Source organism: Atractosteus spatula, chromosome 6, assembly GCF_055471065.1.
Source record: "Atractosteus spatula isolate fAtrSpa1 chromosome 6, fAtrSpa1.hap1, whole genome shotgun sequence".
NCBI lineage: Eukaryota > Metazoa > Chordata > Actinopteri > Semionotiformes > Lepisosteidae > Atractosteus > Atractosteus spatula.
The window spans coordinates 10,904,705-10,927,145 of NC_142711.1; the positions used below are offsets into that span (position 1 = coordinate 10,904,705).

The 22,441-nt window shown below is 34.4% G+C and overlaps 1 protein-coding gene across 6 annotated transcripts in view; it reads left to right on the plus strand.

Moving 5' to 3' along the window:
• tox (thymocyte selection-associated high mobility group box) overlaps positions 1-22,441 on the plus strand; it is a 115,768-nt gene that overhangs the window by 62,295 nt on the left and 31,032 nt on the right. For all 6 annotated transcript variants that reach the window (XM_088918798.1, XM_088918794.1, XM_088918793.1 and 3 more), the window contains one exon: positions 13,391-13,639. In XM_088918798.1, the coding sequence (XP_088774924.1) occupies positions 13,391-13,639 (249 nt within the window). The remainder of the gene's footprint in view (positions 1-13,390; positions 13,640-22,441) is intronic.

The window sequence follows — 22,441 nt, forward strand, 5'->3', positions numbered from 1 at the left end:
GAGTGTATAGGCAAATTTAGTGTCAGGTTCAGCTAACGTAAGCTCATTTAGACCCCTTAGGGTCTTAAAGTGTGAGGTCTAATTGCATTTATTTGATACAGTGGAGATGCAAATTGAATCAGTGATTGCAGCTGCAAAGCAGCTGCAGCCTTTATACAGAATAAAGGGCCCCCATATAAGAGCTACTGTTAACAATGGATGTTAAAGTAGGGCTATTTGCTGGTATTGAAAGCAGCTGAATCATTTGCAAACTATAGTCTATTCAATTTTCACGCAAGTGACTCCTACCCAGTTTTTTTTTATGGGGGTGGCTTAGTTAGCTCCGATGCAGTGCAGTTATTTGTGGTGTTGCACAGTGATAGTTTTAAAAACTTTAAAAATGAATCCCAAACAACCATGTGTAAGCTCTAGTTAGGTGGCCTTTTGGGACTGTTGCTCTCAGTCCAACTCATCGTGTTTATTATAGAGCTAAAAAATGTTTTTTTATCCTTTTAAAACCCCTGTTTGTAATTTGTGTTGGTTTTTTTGGTTATCACTCTTCCCAGTACATTAATCAATAGGGAACCTACAGTACTTCTAATTACATTATTTCACTGCTGAAATGCCCAAGGGGGGAAACAATATTTATTCCATCAACTGAACACTCCCTGCTGTACTCCTGTTTTACAGAACACGCATCTGCATTGTTAGTTTTCCTGTTCCAATAATCTAGATTTAATTCCATAATATCATTTCAAAATAAAACAATGTATTAGTATTCATTTCTCAATTTGTGACCTTGTCAAGATATGTTAATGGAAACAGAGAAACTGTCTCCTGAAAAACAGACTTACTAATGCATTTAACATGTTCGTAAAGAGAATGCATAATTCTAAGCCACATGTGCTGTTCTTCTAAAGTAATTTACTAGTAATTTAATTTGTTAGTTTCAGAGAAAAAAGCCCAGATTCCAAAACCTGTACAGTGTGAATGTCGTGGTTCACAGTTAACACACATTACTGCCCAAATCTTTCACAATATATCAATATTTACACAAAATTACTTTTTTGCATTATTTGTATACAAAATTTGTTATAAACTGTTGAATATTATTAACCTCCGATAATTTTTTCTTAGCTCTTTAATTATTGGTAGTCTCCTATAAAAATTGTTCTTGGCATTGTGATCCTATTCCGCACTAGGAATTCAAGTTGTTTTTTTGGTTATATATATGCTTTGTTCATATTGGCTCTTTAGAAGACTGTGACTACTTCTTTACTTCAGGGGGAAAAAACAATGTATGCTGACAAGGTCACATCTGGCCTTCTTCACATGATTTGACAAATGTGAGTGAAGCAGTTATTGATATGAAAGCTCCAGAGTCATTGTTCACTGTAGGGACTTGCAGGAAGATATAGCTATGTTTACGTTTTGTTTATGGAATATTCAAGGAAAAAAACGAACTTGTGCGATAACAATGAAAAATATGGTGCGGCACTTAACACTAATTGAGTTGCCTAAATTGATTGTGACCATTTCATAATACAGAAGCACAAATGCTTTTCAGGGACAGTATTGTGGCAATTTACTGAGTTGGTGTAGTTTTGAAATTGCAAATTAATGCAAGTTTTTGTGAAGAGCTGTGAGAATTTTCTCCAACTATTGAAGGTTTCAGTGACAATGCAAGAACATAATGAAGGTGGGTAGCTGCGTCAGCATGCGTAGGCTGCAAAGGAACAAGTAATAGGTTTGTTCCATGCTGAAAAAAAAGGAGAAAGAAAACACAACGTTTCGGCCGTGGAGCCTTCTTCAGGTGTCAAGAACATAATGAATACTGCAAACAAGAGGAGAACATTCAGCTCATCTGGCTTGTCTATTGCTAGTAACTGATGGGTCTGAGGATCTCAACTCGATGCTTCTTTAAAGAAGAGAGAGTTTCTGCTTCGATAAAATCACCGGGGTTTGTTGCAGACTCCCACAGCACTTTGTGTAAAAAAGGAAGGAAAATCGTCAGAATAGAAATGGAAATTATCAGCCATTTATTGTCAGAATTATTTTTATGAATCACCTTGCATGCAAATGTGGAAAAGGGAGCGTTTTGATGGTATTGCCTTCCGTCATGGTAATGGAATCAACGTGCCCGTAAACCCTGTGAATGAATCGGAAAAATGAGACAGTGACACGCCTTACCGCCATAGCAAAACAGATGGTAGGTTTCAGGAATAATCCACTTTTGCCTTTTGTTTGACCATAATTTGACACAGTTCCCTCAATGCAAAATATTATGCTGAAAAAACAAAAGTACATTTTCTTAACTTTTTGACAAATTGATGTGAACTCCAAAGCAAATATTCTAATGGATGGCGTATCCAAAGATTTGTTTGAATTACGTATCCAGACAGATCAAAAATCAGTTTTAGCAGTAAAGAATGGACATAAGTTGCCTACCATTAGAATAAAAAGTGTTCCTGAAAGTTTCTTTTTTTAATGATTAAATGGCTTATTAAACTAATGGCTACAGTGTCCATCGTTTTGTAAAAGTACTGACACTATCAGCAACTGTGCTGTACTAGTTGAGAAAAACTATAAAAGTACGTATGGATCTAAAATCTGATTTTGTAAGTTATTTAAATCATGCAGCCATCGAAGACAGATTCTATTGAAGTTTTCTCTTTCCAAAAATCTTGCATTCTTACTCAAGATAAAAGAATGTGTAACCCAGTTAACTACAGCTGTTAATTAAAACAAGATATTGTAGAACATTTCCAGAAGTTTCAGTATATTGAGCTTTCAGAATAGCTTGCAGCTGCACTTCTCTTAAACTTGCATCATTTGGATGTGTTAGTTAATTCCTATTATTACTTTCATAGTGTGGTTAAACAGTCCTCCTACCCTGTATGCAGCTATTACAACATAACTGGTGACATTATCCAATGACCAGAGTGAGCTGAGTCAGGAAGAGATCTCCATTTTCATCAGTTTGAAAAACAGCTGTGCTTGCAAGACACTGAGCATCCCTATCTAGTTCAAATCAGCATTTTCAATTTTCTTCATGAACTATTGTGAATTCCTTCAAGTTGTCAGATGCCATTCAAGATGATTAAATTGGCAAGATAAAGTTGAATAGCCCTGAAATGTTTCCCAAATTTAACATGGCATACATTTGTGGCCGGTAAATGAATTCACAATTAAAACACTATCATACTTTGCCTGATTGTCCATTTCACATAAAACAATTAGTCAGATCAAATCGTCGAAATTCCACCTTAAAAGAGTAAATATCCTCCTTTGAAAATCACCAGGGAGCAGGTAGCTAAGAGAAAATTAATTTCATTGCCATTGTAAAATATACTGTAGCTGTCATGGCATGATATGCCTTCATTTGCTGTAACCTTTAGTTTTGTTTAATGCATCACCCGACATCACCTTGACCTCTTTCACTAATCGGTTGTCAAAAACAAAATATTACTTTTATCATGGAATTCATTAAGGCAAAGGCCTGCTTTTGAATACAAATGTTAAGCTTTTCTTAAAAATGTGGGGATAATTATATATTCTGAAATCTGCTAATGCAAAATATCAGAATCTGTGTAAATGTGCTGGAGAAAACTTGTTCAGCTTTATACAGGAGAGAATATCATGGTTGTGTTAGTTGTAATCTTCTTGAATGATTTCTCTAATGCCTTAGTTGCTTTGGTAAATGCCTGTGTTATATGGAAAATTAACTTCAGTGTTGATCTGTGGGAGTTTTTCTGTATTTGTTTAAGCATTATATTAGCAATAAAGCAATCTAAATCCTAGGCCTTTTACAGACAGCATTGAAACATTAAACATGCTGCCTCTTGGGTTTAATTATTGCAGGGCAGAGAGAAATGACATTTGCAACACCTGTTTCCAACTTGCTTTCTTTTTCTCCCTGAGATTACAGTTATTGTTGTTTGTATCCTCGGGACTTTTTGATTAAAACGACACAACATTTCTAGCAAAAGCAATTGAGGCATGCATGTGTAATCACACGGGATGAAAAACATCTTTTTCTCTCTTTGATTTCCACTGTTGTTTCACAACCCAGGGGAATGTAGGTGATTTGGCACGAAGCAGTAAAGAGTAGGTTGAATGTGAAGTCATTCAGGATCATCTTGCTTTGAGAAAAAAAACCTAAATCAGGGGCAAACAGGTGTTCTCCCTGTAGGGGGCATGTGCCTAAATGGTTCAGTGAGCAAGCTAGGAATCCAGGTAGAAATCAATGCAAATGCCCCTGCATGATAATACAGCTTGTATCAAAGGCATAATAGAAGACTTGTTTCTCCATGCATATAGTGAAGGACAGACCATGTGTGACTTGAATTAGAGTTGATGTTTTTAGGTGTGACTTCTTATGCATCTGTTAGAACGGTTGGGTACTGATGATGCTCACTTGTCAAGTGGCTCAGAAGGTAACGGTTTTAAGAATTGCAAGAAGGGCACCTTTAAATATTGTTGTAGGCAGCGCTTGAAGTGGAAGAAATCACAGGAGCCCGTGAACAGCTGTTTTTTAAACAATACTGATCCGTTTAAAAGTTTAAAAACGTCGCTAATCCGAGGTATATGAAAGGAGGCACTATTATTTACAAAACTAGTGTTAAAGAGCAATAAGTGTCCCTGTAATTAGTGTCACAGTAGTGTAAGAAGCTATTTAGACAATAGGATATTATATATGTTGAATTTACTTTCTTTTTAAATTGCATCTATCTTTTTTTTTACATTTTGGGATTATGTAATTACATTCAATTTTCAAGAATAAAAACTCTGCAATTGGTATAGTTAATCATTTTGACTTTAATTTGGATCAGGATATTTCTTGGTCTCAAAGAAAACTGGCCCTGCGGCAGTTGATCCTTTATGTTCACTTTTCATATCAGTTAATGCTTTAGGGTTTATAGAAATTGCTAACTAGTAACATACGACAGCCTGCTGTTGTTGTAATAGTGCTGTAAGCACATACCATAATTCTATACTTGTAATTTATAGGATTAGTTGTGAATATGTTTCTGAAATCCTATAGTCCGGTGTCCTTTACAATATAAATCTTGCATTGTGAGCAGTTGTGGATGCATGCTTAGTCTACACAATAATCTTATGGCCTCATTCAGTAATATACTATACTTCGATAAGGCAAGAAATTGAAACATAAATGTTTCATTTAATATTGAGCAAAATTCACTGCAGGCGTTGTTACTAAGTGGAGTAAAACAAGTCGTTTGTTAAATGTTGAATATTTTACCACTTCACCCTTCTGATCCCTCCCCACCTCACTTCCTTACCCTGCCAGACTTGGCCATTAGTGAAAGCTGCCTTTATTAAAATTAAATGATGGCATGTGAACCATAAATCTGGCAGCAAGATATGACTGTTTTTGGATATATTCTCAGAATGTTGAAATGGATTCAAGACATAACCACGGTATGTAGCTTTTTCTAACATATAAACTGAGGTACTCCACATTAACATGAACATAAATATGCCGGTTCCGTTCTAAAAAAAAAAGGCAAACGAAACACAAACGGAGACTAAATATGCAAAACTTTTTCATGTGGATTGTTCAATGCAATGTGTGTTTTAGAATGGCAATTCCTTCCATTGAAATGAAAAAAAAATCACGTTTTTTTTTTCTTCTAACTTAGATCTTAATTGTACTTTTAATTAATCTATGCATTTGCTGACATTAGTATAAAATGGATAGTTTCATATTACATTACAAAAAAAATATATATTGCCTTGTGGGTTTGTTTAGAGCTTTAGTGAGGAATCTGTAACTTCACAGTCAGTAGGGACTTCCCCCTGGTGTAACTGTTGTTTTCTCAGTACCCTGGGACCTTGTAAGTGTCGCATATCAGCAAATGCTGGCCAGCTCTGTCTATACTCCTGAGACTGTTGCTTTTTTGGAAATAATATGTACAAATAGATTATTTTGAATACTGAGGATAGAAACCAAAAAATATTAATAGCACTATTTATTATATAAATATATAAAGTTCTGTATTCAGAGTATTCTGTGAGCATTTAGAGTATTTTTCTCAAAAGATTTGTTTTAATATTTCTTTGTAGTATTTTTATAGTCGGGAAAACACTCAAGCACAATATAATTACTTTAGCAGAGAATCTAAGGCTTAGAAAATAATTAGACAATGACCTTAGAATTTTCAAAGGTAAAAAAATGGAAACATCTGAACAAATGTGGGATATCGAGTATATTGAAAGCAAGTGCTGGATATATTTCGAGGCTGCAGGAGGGTACCTCAGTGACTAGAAAAAAAGGAGTGACTGTTGGGCAATGTTTGGCAGGGGCTTTAGTGACAAAGACACTTCACTTGGTGAAGTTTCAAGAGCAACAGTATCTGATGTGAAGTCAGCGTGGAACACTGAGGGAAAGATATCATCAGCACATACACCAGGATCATGGCATCAGTGCATTAATTTAAAGTGCAAGGCAAAACAAGAGAGCATTTGCCGATCAATTGACTGCAAATGTCAACCCAGCCCGTTATATCAAATATTTTCAATTTATCTCCATTTTTTTATGCTGCACTTTGAAAGCAGGGATACATAACTGTATGTGTTGAACTTTTATTAACTAATGCCTATAGAAGAGCATAATGGCATGGTTTTGTTTTATTATTTTTGTTTTCTTATAGGCAAAACTATGACATAATGTTAGAGTATTTCTTGATCTGGGCAGGGTTCTGTATTCCAGGACAGATGAAAGTGAAGACAGCAAATGTTGTTGTTTTTTTTCATCTATCAAGGATACACCTGCTGTTTAAGATGCCACCTATTGGTCTTTAATTATGTAAATTTCACTACATTTGCTGGCATGACTCACATTCTTGCTGCAATTGGCTTGAATTAGTCTCATAAACACGTGAAGAGTTGGCGATTGTGACATGAAATTGCATACTCTTAAACTTTGAAGACAAAAACTGATGTCCCTTATCACAGCACCAAGGGAGAGATTTCATAAATTCAGTTTGACCCTAATGATCTTTGACCAAATACATGTCATAGCCCACAGAATTTGATTTATCTAGTTACTCTTAACAAAGGCTGGCAGCTCAACAAGTCCAAACTAGTTACAGAAACCAGATTAGAATGTAACATTCAAATGATTACTGTGTAGAGTCCCTGAGGTATTCATTACAGACAAAATTGCTCTTGTTGCCTTCCATACAAGCTGAGCTGCAATGGGAAATGAAAAGCTGCCTGGAAAAATAGGCCACCTAATTAAGTTAAACTACTCTAGCATTTAGCCTGACATCTTCATTACTCAAAATTAAAAAGCTGCTTCATTTTAGTGTGCAGGTTACTGTTGTTTACATTTATTTTCCTTTTAATTGGTTTTCTTTGAAATAAATCTTCCACAAAACCATACACAGAGCAGCAAGATATTAAAGGCTAGAGTAACTGCACATTAGAGTTGGAAAATGAACAGCAGAAAAATATGAGCAGCCAAAATGAAAATAGATTTGTCAAATCTTAAAAGTCTATGTTCATAAAGACAGCGTAATCACCATGTACAATTGCCGCAACAAAAACAAATGGAAAAGTACATCTGCCCTGTTAAAAAAATATATGTATATATGCATATGCACGTAGGTAAAGTCAAGTCCTAGGTGAGAAACAGCAGCTGTTGTTTCTGAGATAATTGGAAGCTGTTTGTGGTCAGGTGTCTTAATACATTTTTATCAATTTTTATTGTTCACTTTACCCATAATGTGCTGGGCTTTTTATTTTTCAAAGCTCTATAAACACCTAAATGAAAGATGTTAATAAAGAAGAGTAAATAAGAGCAATACATAAAAGGAAATGTTTGCCTTGAGTGTGAAACAGATTTGTAAAAGAATAGGTTACAACATGTACATTGATTATTTTTCTGTTCAAGGGACAGTCATATTGGACAGTCATGTCCTGTTAGGCAAAATGAACTATTAAATTAATAAAGCTTGGACATCATAGATGGAGTTGTAGTTAGTGCTGCTGTCTCATACCTGTAGGGTATGAGAAAAGCGTTCTTTTGACGAACTGGAGCTTTTGTTTCTTTGCATATTGTTTTTACCGGGTTGGCCACTTGCCTCCCAGGTTTCAAAGAATTTCCAGCTAGGTTCATTTAAATTTGTCTCTGTTTGTTTGAGTGTGTGTACCCTGCGATGGACTACTGCCCTGACTAGACTGTAGCCCTGAGAGTGTTCGGTGTCACCTGGCTGTTGGCTTCCACAGCTCTTACCAGGACGACGTGGCTTTTCTGATGACGAATGGATTAGTAAATAAGCATATATCTAATTAGATGCTTTTTATGTGATTAAATGTTGTTCCTGTCCATCACTGCTAATGTTAATTGCACTGCCCATACCCCATTTTATCTTTACTTGAGGATTTCATCAACAGAAATTGTAACCCGAGAAGAGCAGTATTTCAGAGCTCTTTTTTTTTTAAAGTGGGATTTACGGTAGGCCTGGATCAAACCAAAACTGTGGATCCACCTGCCCACTACAGACTAAAGGACTTTCCCTGTGAAGAGAAATGATAGGGAAGAAAATTCTGTCAAGGATAAAAAACACTATCATCTAGGTTTGTTGATTTAAACGTGGATGGTTTGATTTAACTTGGGCTACAAAGGCGGTCTTTGTTCTTCTGGGATAAAAATGTTAAATGAGCATTCATGTTACTTGAGTGTTAGGGTTCTCTTGATTTCTGGATCACTGAAAAAGGTTTTAAAAATCAGGGTATGAAAATGGGCTCTTGAAGTTACTTGGCAAACCAGGTAATAATAATAATCCAAATGAGCAATATGACTTGAGCTAAAAACTACAGTTTAGAATTTAGCCACCGGAAATCACAGCTCTTTATTGTACTTCAAAGAAGACAAATAGAGCAATGAATTTTGCAGCCTGTTAAACAATGAAATCTTATCACATAAATTTCACTGCAGGTGACAAAATTGTCTCTTTCGGGTGATAAATGCTTATGAGTCACACCGCTCTAGGTCACCTTTCCTTACCTTAACTCACTGTGTTAAACATTACCAGTGAAGTTAATGGGATTTTCAAGATCTGAGATTGGTTTTAGAATATTGTCTTTGCTTTAATTACTTTTATTACTTTGTGCACTATGTGCTGGTACTTTAAAGGTTAGTAGGAAAAAAAAGATTCTAGTCCTAAAGTAAAAGTAAACATTTAATTAACCTTTTCTCCTTTTTACTGTCTTGAACCTTGTGTAATGTGGAAAGTTAAAAATGGACATATGTCAATTCTGCTACTTTTTATCATTATTAGGGGAACTAAAGCCAAATTATTATTTCTTCTGAGTAAATTATATTTTAATTTGGCCTTCAATGTTATATTTAGAAACTAATGAAGCACGATGGGTTACAGACCAAAGAAACAAGCAATATAATTTGTGTTAGTGTACTGAATTAGCTGCAGCTAAGTGCATTGAAATGAGATGTGCATATCATTAGAGTGTTTTTAAATAGCTAAAACATGTTTTAAAAATGTCCTGCTCACATTAGTTTAATAATATTAGAATTGATTACTTTGTTTTTAATGGATGATGTATGGCTTGCACCTACTGTATTCTTTTTCAAAGCTCACAGTATGCCTATTGACCTGAATGAGAAAAATATATATATATCTTCTGTAGCATAGTGCCTCCAATTTGTTTTATTAGGTCATATTCATATCACAACTCATTTCAGGGAGTGGTTACTTTGAAATAAATTAAAAAAAAACAACAGGTGCATGTTTGCCTTAAATTTAGTACACTTGAAAATGAACCATATATCTAAGAAGGAGAGGAAATAAACAGTTTGTGTATAGACAAACACACAAACCTTATCCAAGTTTAGAACTAGAAGTTGACAGGTGAATGTCTCAGGAGAATACACCAGAGAGACAGTGGTACTGTGAATGGAAGGCCAATAACTAGTCAGGGATTCCAAGGATGATAATTGCTATCATTTCTTGCAAAATTAAGTAAAACTAAGTTCAACAAATAGATCTGTAATAATTACTGTGTGGTGTATAGTCTGAAGACTTCTTTGGTAGCAGCACCAAACTGAGCTCGTCTGGTTTTACTCAGGGCTCATGAATTTAAAAATCATATTTGAGTTCATTTGGTAATCAATATTTCTGTCGCAAATACTGTAGTACAGCATAGATACAGTAGTGGAAACAATAATGGTAACCAAGAAAGTGTTGTGACACTGCCTGGGGAGTGGTGCAGTAGCAGGCATCTTTTTATAGGAGAAATGTCAGGAAACAGACACACGTATACAGCCATATGTAGTGAAGCTGCGTTTTAACATATGTTGCATATATGTTTCGAATGGCACCTGTTTAAATTAGCATGTTATTACATTTTTATTTGGCAACTGCATACACGTATTTTGTAGGAAATGAAAAGGCATTTTTAGTTATTTTTATTATTTGTTATTTGTGGGTTTGCAATATTGAAATTATATGTTTGAGCACCACAAACAAAAAAGACATGTTTGTTATACCATTCTCTGTGTTTTCAGTTTTAGTTCCCCTACCATATTTCTAGGTTCTAGTCTTCAGGGCCATTTTTCATAATTGGCAGCAAAGTCAAGTGTCCCTTTCATATTTGTGACATCCGTTGTTTCTACAGTTCCATTATCCTTGTAATATCTAAAAGACAATAACATCTCAGCAAGACTCCTTGGGCAAATTGAAAGAAGTCGCAGGAGAAGACAGGAACCTGCTTTGCAGAGAGTGTTGAAGTGATCCTGCCCAATTTTCTCCATTTGGATTAATTTAAACAGGAGGTTTGCATTATGCTTGAAATAACTATATTGTGTCAGGAGGTTACCCATCCCCAGTGTATCATACTAGGGTTATTATTGGGGCAAACACATTCTGATTATCTCTGTTAGTGATTCGTTTTATTTTATATCATATCAGGCTTATGTAGATAGTCTTAAACCCCACTGTAACTTTTGGATGTAGGTTATGAGATGAGGCTTTTGCTCTTATGGGCTGGTTCTGAGGTTTCCTGTGTGGCATGATGTATTGTGTGAATAGTTGGGGTACGAAATAGTGAAAGATTTCAAGTATAATAAGTGCTGGAACTGTACACACAATTTTTGGGTCAAGATGGTATAAATACCGGGGGTTTGGACTGAATTTTTGGTAGCAGCCCTGCAACAGCTAACAGCAAGCGAGTGGTCGTTCTGAATTCCCCAGTATGTTTTTTTTTTCAATTATTCAGATTCATTCCTTTCAAATATAACCTACACAGAGTATGATAACTAGTGTGAACTAAGGGGTGTTTATGGTTGTAAGGTAATAGGTTCAGTATCTACCTCCTTTGGCATTTGAGGAAATCATGTCTTTAAGTGTAATGAAAAATAAGCACTCTATAAATGCCCCTATTTACTCACACATGCACAAACAAAACACATTTCATGCCAAGTACCCTGTGAAGATTCATTTTCAATACATTCTGTGCTGTGATAACACCTGAGCCTAAAGTTACTATTCATAATTTAACAATGTGCAAATGGATGCCTTTATTTTGTTTTTACTTTCCCCCAGTGTGATCTACAAAAGCTTTGTTACCAGCTTCAGCTTTTACACTCAGGTGGCTGATTCTCAGAACACATAAGAAAGGCTTTATTTTATACACGCTACACCTTGCAGTTTCAAAAGTCTTTCGGGAAGACAAGATTACAGGGGCAGCCTGCCGTGAGGACTGTTGTTTGAAAAAGGAGCAGAATGAGTGGTTTGCAAAACCTTGGGGTTAATGTTAGACCATGTATTTAATTCGCATGAAATAAACTTTGGATTATAGCCATCAAGCAGGTGTGCTGGCAATAGTTTCATTTTGAACCTTGTGACTCTGCTATGCTATTATGTGAGGTTTGTTAACAAAGCCACTTGCTTTAAACATTTTCTTCAGAGTTTAAATTCTATTAATTTTCTTTTACATTTATTTTAAAATGTGTACATCATCCCTGCCTGTTTTATTAGAGCAGATGCACTTACACACCGCACTATTTCTTAATGACTTTGACAAACGTCTAATATTTAAACGTTTAAATGCCTCAAACTTTTATTGAGTTCAACATATCTTATTTGTGGCTGAGCCCTTTCTCACCTTTGTCAGCTTCTACAAAATCAAGCATGCATGGCAAAAATCATCGTTTGTGTGGAAACATTTTAACATTTTGGAACATGATGACGTTCCTTCAAATTGCTTAGTAAATTACACTGTGGCTTTTAAAAGGAGGTATGGTTGGGTATGTCTGAGGTTAAATAAAACCCCAAAGCAGTATTAATACAGTGCTGATGCACATTTTCTCAGAAAAATCACTTTTTTATTGTCCATTACTGCAACCTTTTGCTGTTTTAGAGCAGGTGCTGTGAAGTATTGCTCACTGCTGGGAAGTGCTTGAACAGATTTTCATGGTCTTAACACTTTCAATAGCAGTAATCAATGCCACTCAGCCTAATCTCAGAAAAGTATTATCTTTTAGTGAACCATTACTTTTCTGAACAATCTCATTCTAAAGAGTGTTCAAGCTTCAGTTGCAGCCCTGGATTTCTATTTAGTGACTGAAGGTCATGGGTGTAAAGAATACAGAAGTAAAAATATAAGATAGTATTGTCAACCAATTTAATACATAGTAAACAGTAAGTGTGTTAGGCCTTTTAAGACAGTTTGTCAGTGAGATATTCTTTTTTCTGACTCAATGTAAAGAACTTATGCTGGATGCAAAGTATGCTGTCCCAAACTAAATCAGACATCTGTGACAAAACACAACCATAGATACAAATTAATAATAAGATGAGTTGGCTGTTACAAAGGGAATAAATCTGAGCTTCATTAAAAACATGATTGTGACCTTTTAAGGAAACAGTTGGGCTTGGATTTTGGATTTAATTCTTTCGTTAATTGCTTTAACTGGCTGTGTTACAGAATGGCTTGCTTCTTGTATGAGCAAAAACTGTTATGTAGGCGGTGGGAAAAAAAAAAACTAATTAATTTTGTATCATATACATCTGCAGGGTTTGGATCACAACAGAACTTTCAAAGTTAATGTTTAATGAACAGCGTGTCAATTGGGCATCATGAAGTGGTATTTTGTGAGGAAATGTTCTTTATTGACTATTGCGCAGTTCTGAACATATGTGCCAATAATGTGCCAATAATAAAAAAACAGCAAAGATACTATTTGTAAAGGTTCAAGAAAGTTTTTCTTTCATATTTGATTTGTTTATTAATCAGTTATATATATGATATCTATGAATCTATAAAGATATAGATCACAACTATGAAAAAATTAGTGTTATTAAACAGTGAGGCTGCAGTTGCTGAATTCTGTTTTCCTATCTTTTTGTTCTGTTTCTCTGATTAGACATACCCTGTGCCCAGCCTTGGTGATGAAGACTTCAACATTCCTCCCATCACACCTCCTACACTGCCCGATCACACGCTCGTCCACATGCCACATGAGCCAGAATCTGGAGGGTATCCTTCTCTTTGCACCTCAGTTTCCCAAAACGGACTGCTTCCATTCCATCCCCAGAACATGGACCTTCCAGCCATCACTGTGTCCAACATGCTGAGCCAAGATGGAGCCCTGCTGTCCAACTCCCTGTCTATGGTAAGTCCCCATCACAGAATCAAAATGACATAGATGTTTAATGTTTTAGGATTGAGCGTCTGGTGTGAATATAACCAGCTCCAGTCTAGTTAGAGAAAAGGAAAATTGGTTACCTTGCTCAAGGTAATATTTTTCATTGTAGTTTCCATGATTTTGGCTAGCCACATATGTTTGGTGGTTAAAAGCTATAAACTGTACAGTATTGTATCATGTGATATCATTGCACGTGATCCACCATTCCTTTTAAAATAATGGAATCATTTCATGAAGCTGTGATCACCACATTAGTTTTTATTGTTGAAAAGTTGGTATTATTATTATATAAGTATTTTAAAATGAGAACCATTTTGAACCAGGACAAATCATAAGAAGCCAATGACTTTTTAAAGACAATTACTGGAAAAATATGTGCAAGAAACTTAATTTTGTTACAAATGCAGTATGACATACCTCTATTCCACGGTGCTGACTTGATGTAGCAGAGACTGTCATTAGATGACAGTTCATTTTGTCACCAAGAGAAACACAGCTCATCTAAAATGATGTCCTACCAGTGAAATGTGCACATTTGTACAGTTATATAAAATGTCATGTTTTGATCATCCTATTCAAGTCAGAATGGCATTATATCTTTTCAGGAACCACTTGTCATCCAAACATTTGCCATATTCTTTTAGAATATAGTTATATGACTTCTCTTATAGGCAGAATGAATGCTTTCTATTGCACTGTTGTTTATTGTCGATGTGCTGAAAGAGTATATCATTTCCTTTGTGCAAGTAGCCACACACATATCCAATTAGATATTTTTTGTTCTGCAAATAGATGCCTTTAAGAGGTTGAAGAGCAGAACCTCTTTTATGATGTTATATGTTTACCACATTTCAAAAAGTACAAATGCATGTATACTGTACACATAAGTATCTGATGTGAATTCAAAAACACAGCTTCCTAATTGGCAATATACAGTAGTATTTTCTGCATTGTGTTTGTAGTTAGTCATTTAAATATTTGGGTTTACATTCTGTAATAAGGAGACTTGACGATCCATTTTTTTTAAATTAAAGACAGTTTAGGATTTAAAAGTTACTGCAGAAGTATCAGACATGATTGTGACAAGCCATCACAAAACCCTAAATAACTTTATACACATTAGCTTGCATTATAAAACATGGGACCCTAATACAATTCCAAGCAAAATCTATATTTCATTTTTGTTAATAGTTTTTATTTTGTTCAGTTCACGTTTTTATTTGATATTTTTATATTTGTTTCATATTGCATTAATAAATGTACACCTGTAATTTGATACTCTGTTGCTGAGTATTGGTACCGTTAACATCCAACAGAGACATTAATTTATTGAGCATAATACATTTTTTTAATAAGTTTGACCATATTGATAACTCTGCTAAGTGTCTAAATTGTCCACATGTGCTTTTGGCTGTGAGTGTGCCCTGCAGTGAGCTGGTGTCCTGTGTAGGCTGTGGTTCTGCCCTACACTTGATTTCAGGTTGGCTATAGCCCTTACCAGGGATAAACAGCTGTGAGATAATGGTTAGAACTGTAAACCCATTTTTTTAAATTCTAGCAAGTGGTAATTAACATTTCTAATGAATTGCTTTAAGACACAAGCTGTGAGTACTTCTTACTGTTAATGGCATCGTACAAAGTACTCTCATCCTCTGTCCTAAATTAATTAATCCATTGAAAATGTTAACTAACCACTCGCTAAGTTTAATGTGTTTAATAAATTCTGAGTCAAAGTTATATTTGAAGAGTCAATACTTTTAAAATCTGGTTACCACATTCTGTTATAGATGCTTTATACAGTTATAATTTGGTTATTTGGCACAAATTAAGTGTTTAAGTGTCAACAGATCATAGGCCTGAGAATTAATGAAGGCTATAAAATATAAAAGGCTATAAAATGCAGACTCTTGTAAAAACAGTTTGATTAGCTATTGTAAATTATTGTTGTGATGTATTAATTTGACAGAACTGTCAGTTTTCTGCATTATCCTATAAGGAGGTTTACATACAGTTACTTTATTTCTTTAATTCTTAATCTATATGCTAGCTGTGTTCAAGTGTTTAAAATTTAGCACAGACACTGTCATTTTGGAAGAATCCGCCAACGTCAGAGTTCATCTGTTTGGATGAGGTGTGCTTGGAGGTTTATTGCAGGAGTAATTTCTTAAAAAGTCCAGTTGGCAGCAAGTGAAAGAAAAAAATATAACAATGCTGAGCATGTCTTCCAATTTAATAATCCTAGAAACACAAATGATTTACTTGACAAGACTGCAGCTTACCATCTGAACGGAATGGCTATTTTAGATAGTTATATAGTTTGATGTCCTTTTTTCACACATATTTTTAATCTTATCTTATTATCCCAATGAAATGTATTGAAATGTTGTTATTGTGAAGGGTACTGTTAAAAATCCAGAAGGTTATTTTGAAATTTAAGTTGAATACCTAATCTTTTTTTATAAAGATTCATAAATAACTAAAAAGTACCTGTTATAATTTTTTTTAATGTGAATATCTACCAATATTCAGTTTTATAAAATTTAATGAAAAAGAGTCTGCTGTTTTTTATAATCCTATTTTGGATTATGGTAGGGGTGGAACTAAGGTTTACTGTGTTTTCTAGTGACACATCAATATTTTAAGAGTATAAGATGAAAGCATCAGAAGAACTTAGTTGTACCTACAGCCTATTATTCTACAAACTGTCCCATGTGAATACAGCTTGTCTATGTAGGTGTGCTGTATGTTTTTGATAGAATACATTTCCAGTTCATACCTGGGGGAAGTGAATTGCAAAGTGATAGTTTTGAGGTGGTGTTTTCTATCAAACCAATAGCATTGAGGAAAAACAAGTCTAGATTTAATGCAAATTGCAGGCATCCCCAACTTCTTTTTGTCACATCCTTCTTTAAGAATAATACAAATTGGAATACATCACTTATTTTGGTTGTTATATATAACCAATGGATTAGAGTTTTGTTATGGTTAGATCATGAAAGAGAAAAAATGACAGCAAACTCATGAATGTGTCATTTGCCTTTTGAGGTTTTGAGGGGTATCCCCTTTTAAAGAAGGAAAAAATACTCTCGTTGTTTTAATTTCAGATGTCTGATTTTGGATGTTGTCAAGGGATAAACCACTTGTTCCTCATCATTTTATCAGAATCAGTTGGTTATTTCAGATTGTTTTCATGCAAAACAGAAGGAAAGGGATCTGAGGAATTTTAAAAGATTTCTGCATGCGTGGGGAAAAAATCATGCATAGAAAGTGGCGAAAAACAGGTTTTTAATTTTTTTTTTACCAAATCAGGTTTTATTAAAATCATTGCATCTTGAGCGACTTTACTGGTGGGGAACTTAAAGTTGTAATCAGTTTTCCCAGTGTGCATCAGGTTCTGTAAATAGTTATGTGTGAATTGTTACACTTAAGTAAACACTGACAAGAGCATTTCTTTCAAGTAGGTATGTGGTAAATTAGCACTGATGGAAATGATAAGAATCTACTTTCCACCTGTTTTAAGGTCTTTTTCTTTTACCGTCCAGAGAAACTCTACTAGTATTTTATAGTCTCACGTCTCTGATTCACAGCCTGAGTCCTCACCGACTGTGGTTTCCACAACTTTTCAGTCTTTCATGTCAGCCTACCTCCCCTCTTGTCTTTGCTGCCACTCTTGCTCCAAAAGACTTTCTATCCACCCTTCTTAACTGTCTCTTTTCCAGACATCCATTCCTAAACTGTGGAGCAAGCTACCCACAAAACAGTGCACTCCCTAACCAGATTTTGGAATTTGCACAAGAGTCATCCGTTTACACCTGACAGTTTACACGTGACCACTCAGCTCTCAACTGCATCCTTCAATAAGGCTTACACTGTTTTGCACTAATGTTTTTAAATCTGGTAATATAACTTGCAGTTATTCACTGTAAACATGAGCTACAGTACAATACATACCTGCAAAGTATTTACATTGCTGCACCTTTATCTACACTGTCTTTCTGTTTTCATTTTTATTTCATGATTGATCTTTATCTTAGCATTTAATGTACATTTTCAATAATGTAATTCACTTATCATAGGGAATCTGCTTAAAAAATACACAATAATAAAAATAGTTTACAGTGATAGATAACTAAAGGGAATCTCTATTTTTATCTCTGTGTGCCAGTAACTCATTCTTTTAGACTGTATTCACTTATATGAATGCCTACATATTATTTCTATATTATACTCCATCTTTAAGATACTCCATCTTAACAATTTTCTTTTTTATTCAATCAGTTTTATCAGAGTAACATATTAGTACTGTAACTCCTTTGTATTTCTCTTTTTATGGACAGAGGGAATTGAATAAGAGTTTCACTGTAGCAACTGGACATTATATTTTTGAGGTCAAGTTCTAATCTTGGTGTGGATTTCATTTTTCATTTGATAAAATTAGAAAAAGAGGTTTTTCTCCATGCACACAGTGCCACATGCCTTTCAGGTCTGGTCTGGTCTCTCACACCACTCGCTGTGCCATGACTCGAATGACTGTTTCCATTGATACCAGAATATTTAAACATTTGTTTCTTGCGCACAAAGCCGCCAGTGTGCAAAAGGTTGAAGGAAATGGGCAGCCCTTGGAAAGTGTGCTGATATATAAAACTCCAAGTTTCAGATCCACTTAAGTGTGTCGAATGACTGCATATTTGTTGTTGCAGCATCAGTATTAGAATATATATTAAATATACAGGAACAAGTAGCCATTGTAAAGTTGATTAAGGCACAGGTACTGTATGTCATCATAAAGTGTTAGGCTTATCACATTAAAAAATATCTATACTTTCCTATATACCAAGAAAACCTCAACAACTCAAATTACCAATCCATTCCTTGATAGCTTCTTTTCTTTGCTAGAGACTTTTTGCCTGCCTCGTAAGTATTTGGCATGCAATTTGATATTTGCTGGTTATTTGAATTTTTTATATAATTTGGGTGTTAAAGTATATGTTATTGATATGTATTTATGTGTTTTGGCTGGGAGTATGAAGCAGTAGTTGTACTTAACATTAGGGTTAATTAGTTTTCAAAAATAGCAAGTACTTTCTTTAACAATAGATAAAAAAGAATAATTAAAAAAAAACCCTTTTGACACATAATACTGGCCTAAAGAATATCCATGTTAATCTGGTCTTTCAACTTTCAACTGACCAGCAGAGGAACATGTTATGTAATGGAACAATTTAAATCTGAATGGTTTAGGTTTCCTGAGGGTAATGGAATTTTTAATACCGAAGAAACGAAACTTATAGAGTCAGGGTTTTGTTTTACTTGAAAGAGCACAATTTTGGTTTTTATATCATACAACATGACTAATCTGTTTGCCACAGCGTAATTTATGAGACCCCGAAAGAAAAACAAAAAAAAATTCTACTCAAACAGAAACTTAACATGGGAAAGTGATAATTTGCTATTTTTAATAAATTTCACTTGATTTCCAATAAAAACACATGCTATTTAAAATGTATGAGTCAGTATTAGGCAAAGAAAAAAAAAGAACTTTCCTGCATAATTGATGCAAAATAAGAAATGTGGTATAAATTTCTTTATAATCAGACCCTTGAAGTTACACAGGGAAGGACATAATAATAGAAATAGTTTGTGTAAGTTTTTTAGCATCATCACTTAATGAATCCAAAGTTCACAAGAGACAAGAGAATGAATGTACTGTATAATAAGAAAAGGCCCATTCCCTTTCCATCCACCTTGATCTGTGTAGTAGTGTGATCCAGTCCTGTTTAGAGGATGATTGAACATCCTAAGCACTAAGTAAAAGCAGGCAAAAATTGTACCTCCTGGTCACATTGCAGCACAACAGTGGTCCAAAGTACACAGCCAAGTACTGTATTGGGATTGGCTGTTGTACTCACCTGACCTGATCCAACTGGAGTGTTAGAGGTACAGAGCATTTAGCTACACAAGAGCTCACTAATTTCAACAGAGTACAGTAGGGAAATGTATACAGGAAATACAACAGCAATGTGCCCAGAACCCTCCACAATTTAATACATGTTAAAGGAGAATGTGTTAAGTACTGTCTTACAGTATACAGGATAAATATGGCGATCTCTCTTTCTCATTGCAGTTTAATTAGCATATTTCCCATAATTCCTTACAGTTTTCCACTGTCTTATTAATGTAGTGCTGTTTTTGTCTTTAAATGTAACATGAACATAAGACTGGTGGGCTACTTATTTTTCTACAAGATTTTCAATCTTGTTTAGTTTATGTAGGGCCCTTTTTGTTTTTAATGGCACATTTCGTAATAATGTCCCAGCTATTTATTGTTTTTACAAATAATAATATGAGTATAATTCATCTTTATATTCCATTACTGATTCAGTAACTTCCGCCCGTCCATATTCAGAATATAAATTAAAATATTTTTAATTCCTGATAGAGAATAACTGTATGTTCACATGGTTTCTGTAGGGTTTTCAGTGCACTGTATACAATAAGAAATCCCAATCTATCTTTCATGAAACCTAACAACACAGAGCAATAATGTTTGGCTCTTTAGCACAAATAGCATTGTTTGTTTCTCTGCTATTTTGTTCTGCATATTGTCTGTATACAAGGCTGAATTACAGTGTGCAGCACAGATTGAACCTGATAAATTGAAATTGTATTTGCAAATTCCATATTTGTGATTGTTTGGAAAATATTTTTCAAACACAATTATGAGAATCGAGATTGTTGCCACAAAAACATTTCAACATTATAGCATTACGATAAATAAATAATAAAAAATAGAATTACATGCATAATGAAAGATTTCAAGATTCACCCTAGGCATTTATTCTTTTCACCTTAATGTTCTCAGTGCTGGAAGAGTATCCATTAAGAGCTACTATGAATTATGGTTGCCAAGCAACAAGGGGGAGCCTGTAGCAGCACTAAAGAATGAAATGGCTGGTTGATAAAATGAATTTTCTCTGAGCATTAGCCTGTTGAAACTGCCTTTTCTTGTGGAACATAAAGTGCATTTATTTGTCTCATGCATTTTTTATTAGAAAATTATTTCAGTTCCAGGGGCTTGAATCGTTTTGCTGCAGGAGATATTTGATTTTAATGTGTTTTACTAAAATGAGTATTAGAGGAAAAGGGTTTTGCTTCTGAGTGGAGGCATTGAACCATCTTCTGTAGCTTCTTTGAAAGAGAAATAAAAAGACACCAAATGCATGTGAGGATTTCTGACTTTCTAATTCAAAAAGAAAACATTAAGCAAATCAAGCATGAAGTGTGTAGATGTAAACTAAGATGTAAAAGGACTGAATTGAAGGAGAGGATTATACAAATGTATTGTAAAATGTGTTTTAAAATCAAAAAGAGTTATTATAAGGATATAGAGGTATGGAAACCTACGAGGCAAATGGTACCCAAACATACAGAAAGTACCCCAGAGTGGTCACCTTTGTCGGTGCTTTTAACAGAAAGGCCGGGTTCTCAAGACTCAGTTTAGAAACATAGTACAACAGGTCTGGTACAAACAGAAACTGTATGTAAGGCACATCTTAATAAAAAAATAAAAATTTTAGTTTTGCTCTTGTTATAGTATGTGTGTTCATTTTTTGTTTCTTTCAAAATTAAAAAAGAAAAGATGGAAACAAAAGTTAGTCTAAATTATTAATTTGTTATTTTAAAATTACAACTAAAAGCTAAATGTGTTGTTTGCAAAGAAAATGCACCCCATATTTGTGCAGTTTACCGATTTGAAATAAAGTGCAGACATTTTGAGATAAAAATCTTAGGTTATGTGGTGACTGGTCAGTATTACTCATGGATTATGTTACTTTAAACACATGAATCAATTTGTTCCCTGTAACATGAGCAGCCAACACTGTAAAAGGTCCTTTCAAACAAAGAAGGAAGATTTTAAAATAAATATTAATTTTGTTTCAATCACTTTTGTGCTTTGATTATAATATTATTTGAATCCTTACTTAAAATTATGTTAATCTCTATTCCTATGCTGCTTTGTTTGTACTGCAAAAAAACAGATTTTGTGATGCACTTGTACATGTTAGCACTGTATATTAAAGTAGTACTGTATATTAAAAGGTACTACTAAAAATAAAGAATAAAAAACTTGCCTTCTATTATTAGATGATATTGTAGATGATAAGTAATACATTAATTTAGTTTGTGCCGTTACCTAAGGTGATGTTATTAACTTAATCCAAGCAATTTATTCTTTATTGTTTGTCATTTCAATGAACAAAAGGCAGGGCTCCCAAAGTGTTTATTATAGTTAGTTTGTGTTTTACTTGTGTTCCCTGTCATTTTTATTGTATTTCTTTAAGTGAAAAGACTCCTATTTAAAGGGTATTTTCTCCAAAGCATTACTTGTTTCTTCTTCCTTTTTGTTGAGTCATAGTATATCTGTTCTCTTTGTTCATATCCAATAGGTGTTTAAGTAGGTTTACTGGTACCAGGTTGTCTTTAAACTCTGCTTACTGGAGTTATTAAACATTTCTGCTGTTGTAACAGGGTTCAGTAGCACAGAGCCTGTTACAAACAGTGACATCATTCCCATGGTACCTACAGCACATCCTCAATCTTCGCAGTAGTGAGGGAGAATGTTGCAGGCTTATCTTCAGATAGACAAGTAATGCCAAATACTTTAATACATATCTTGTCCGTCTATAGCATTCATTGGAATCTAAATGAACTACTGAATTTGAGTATAACAAATATATATTATTGTGTGGTATTCATTTTTTAAAGAAA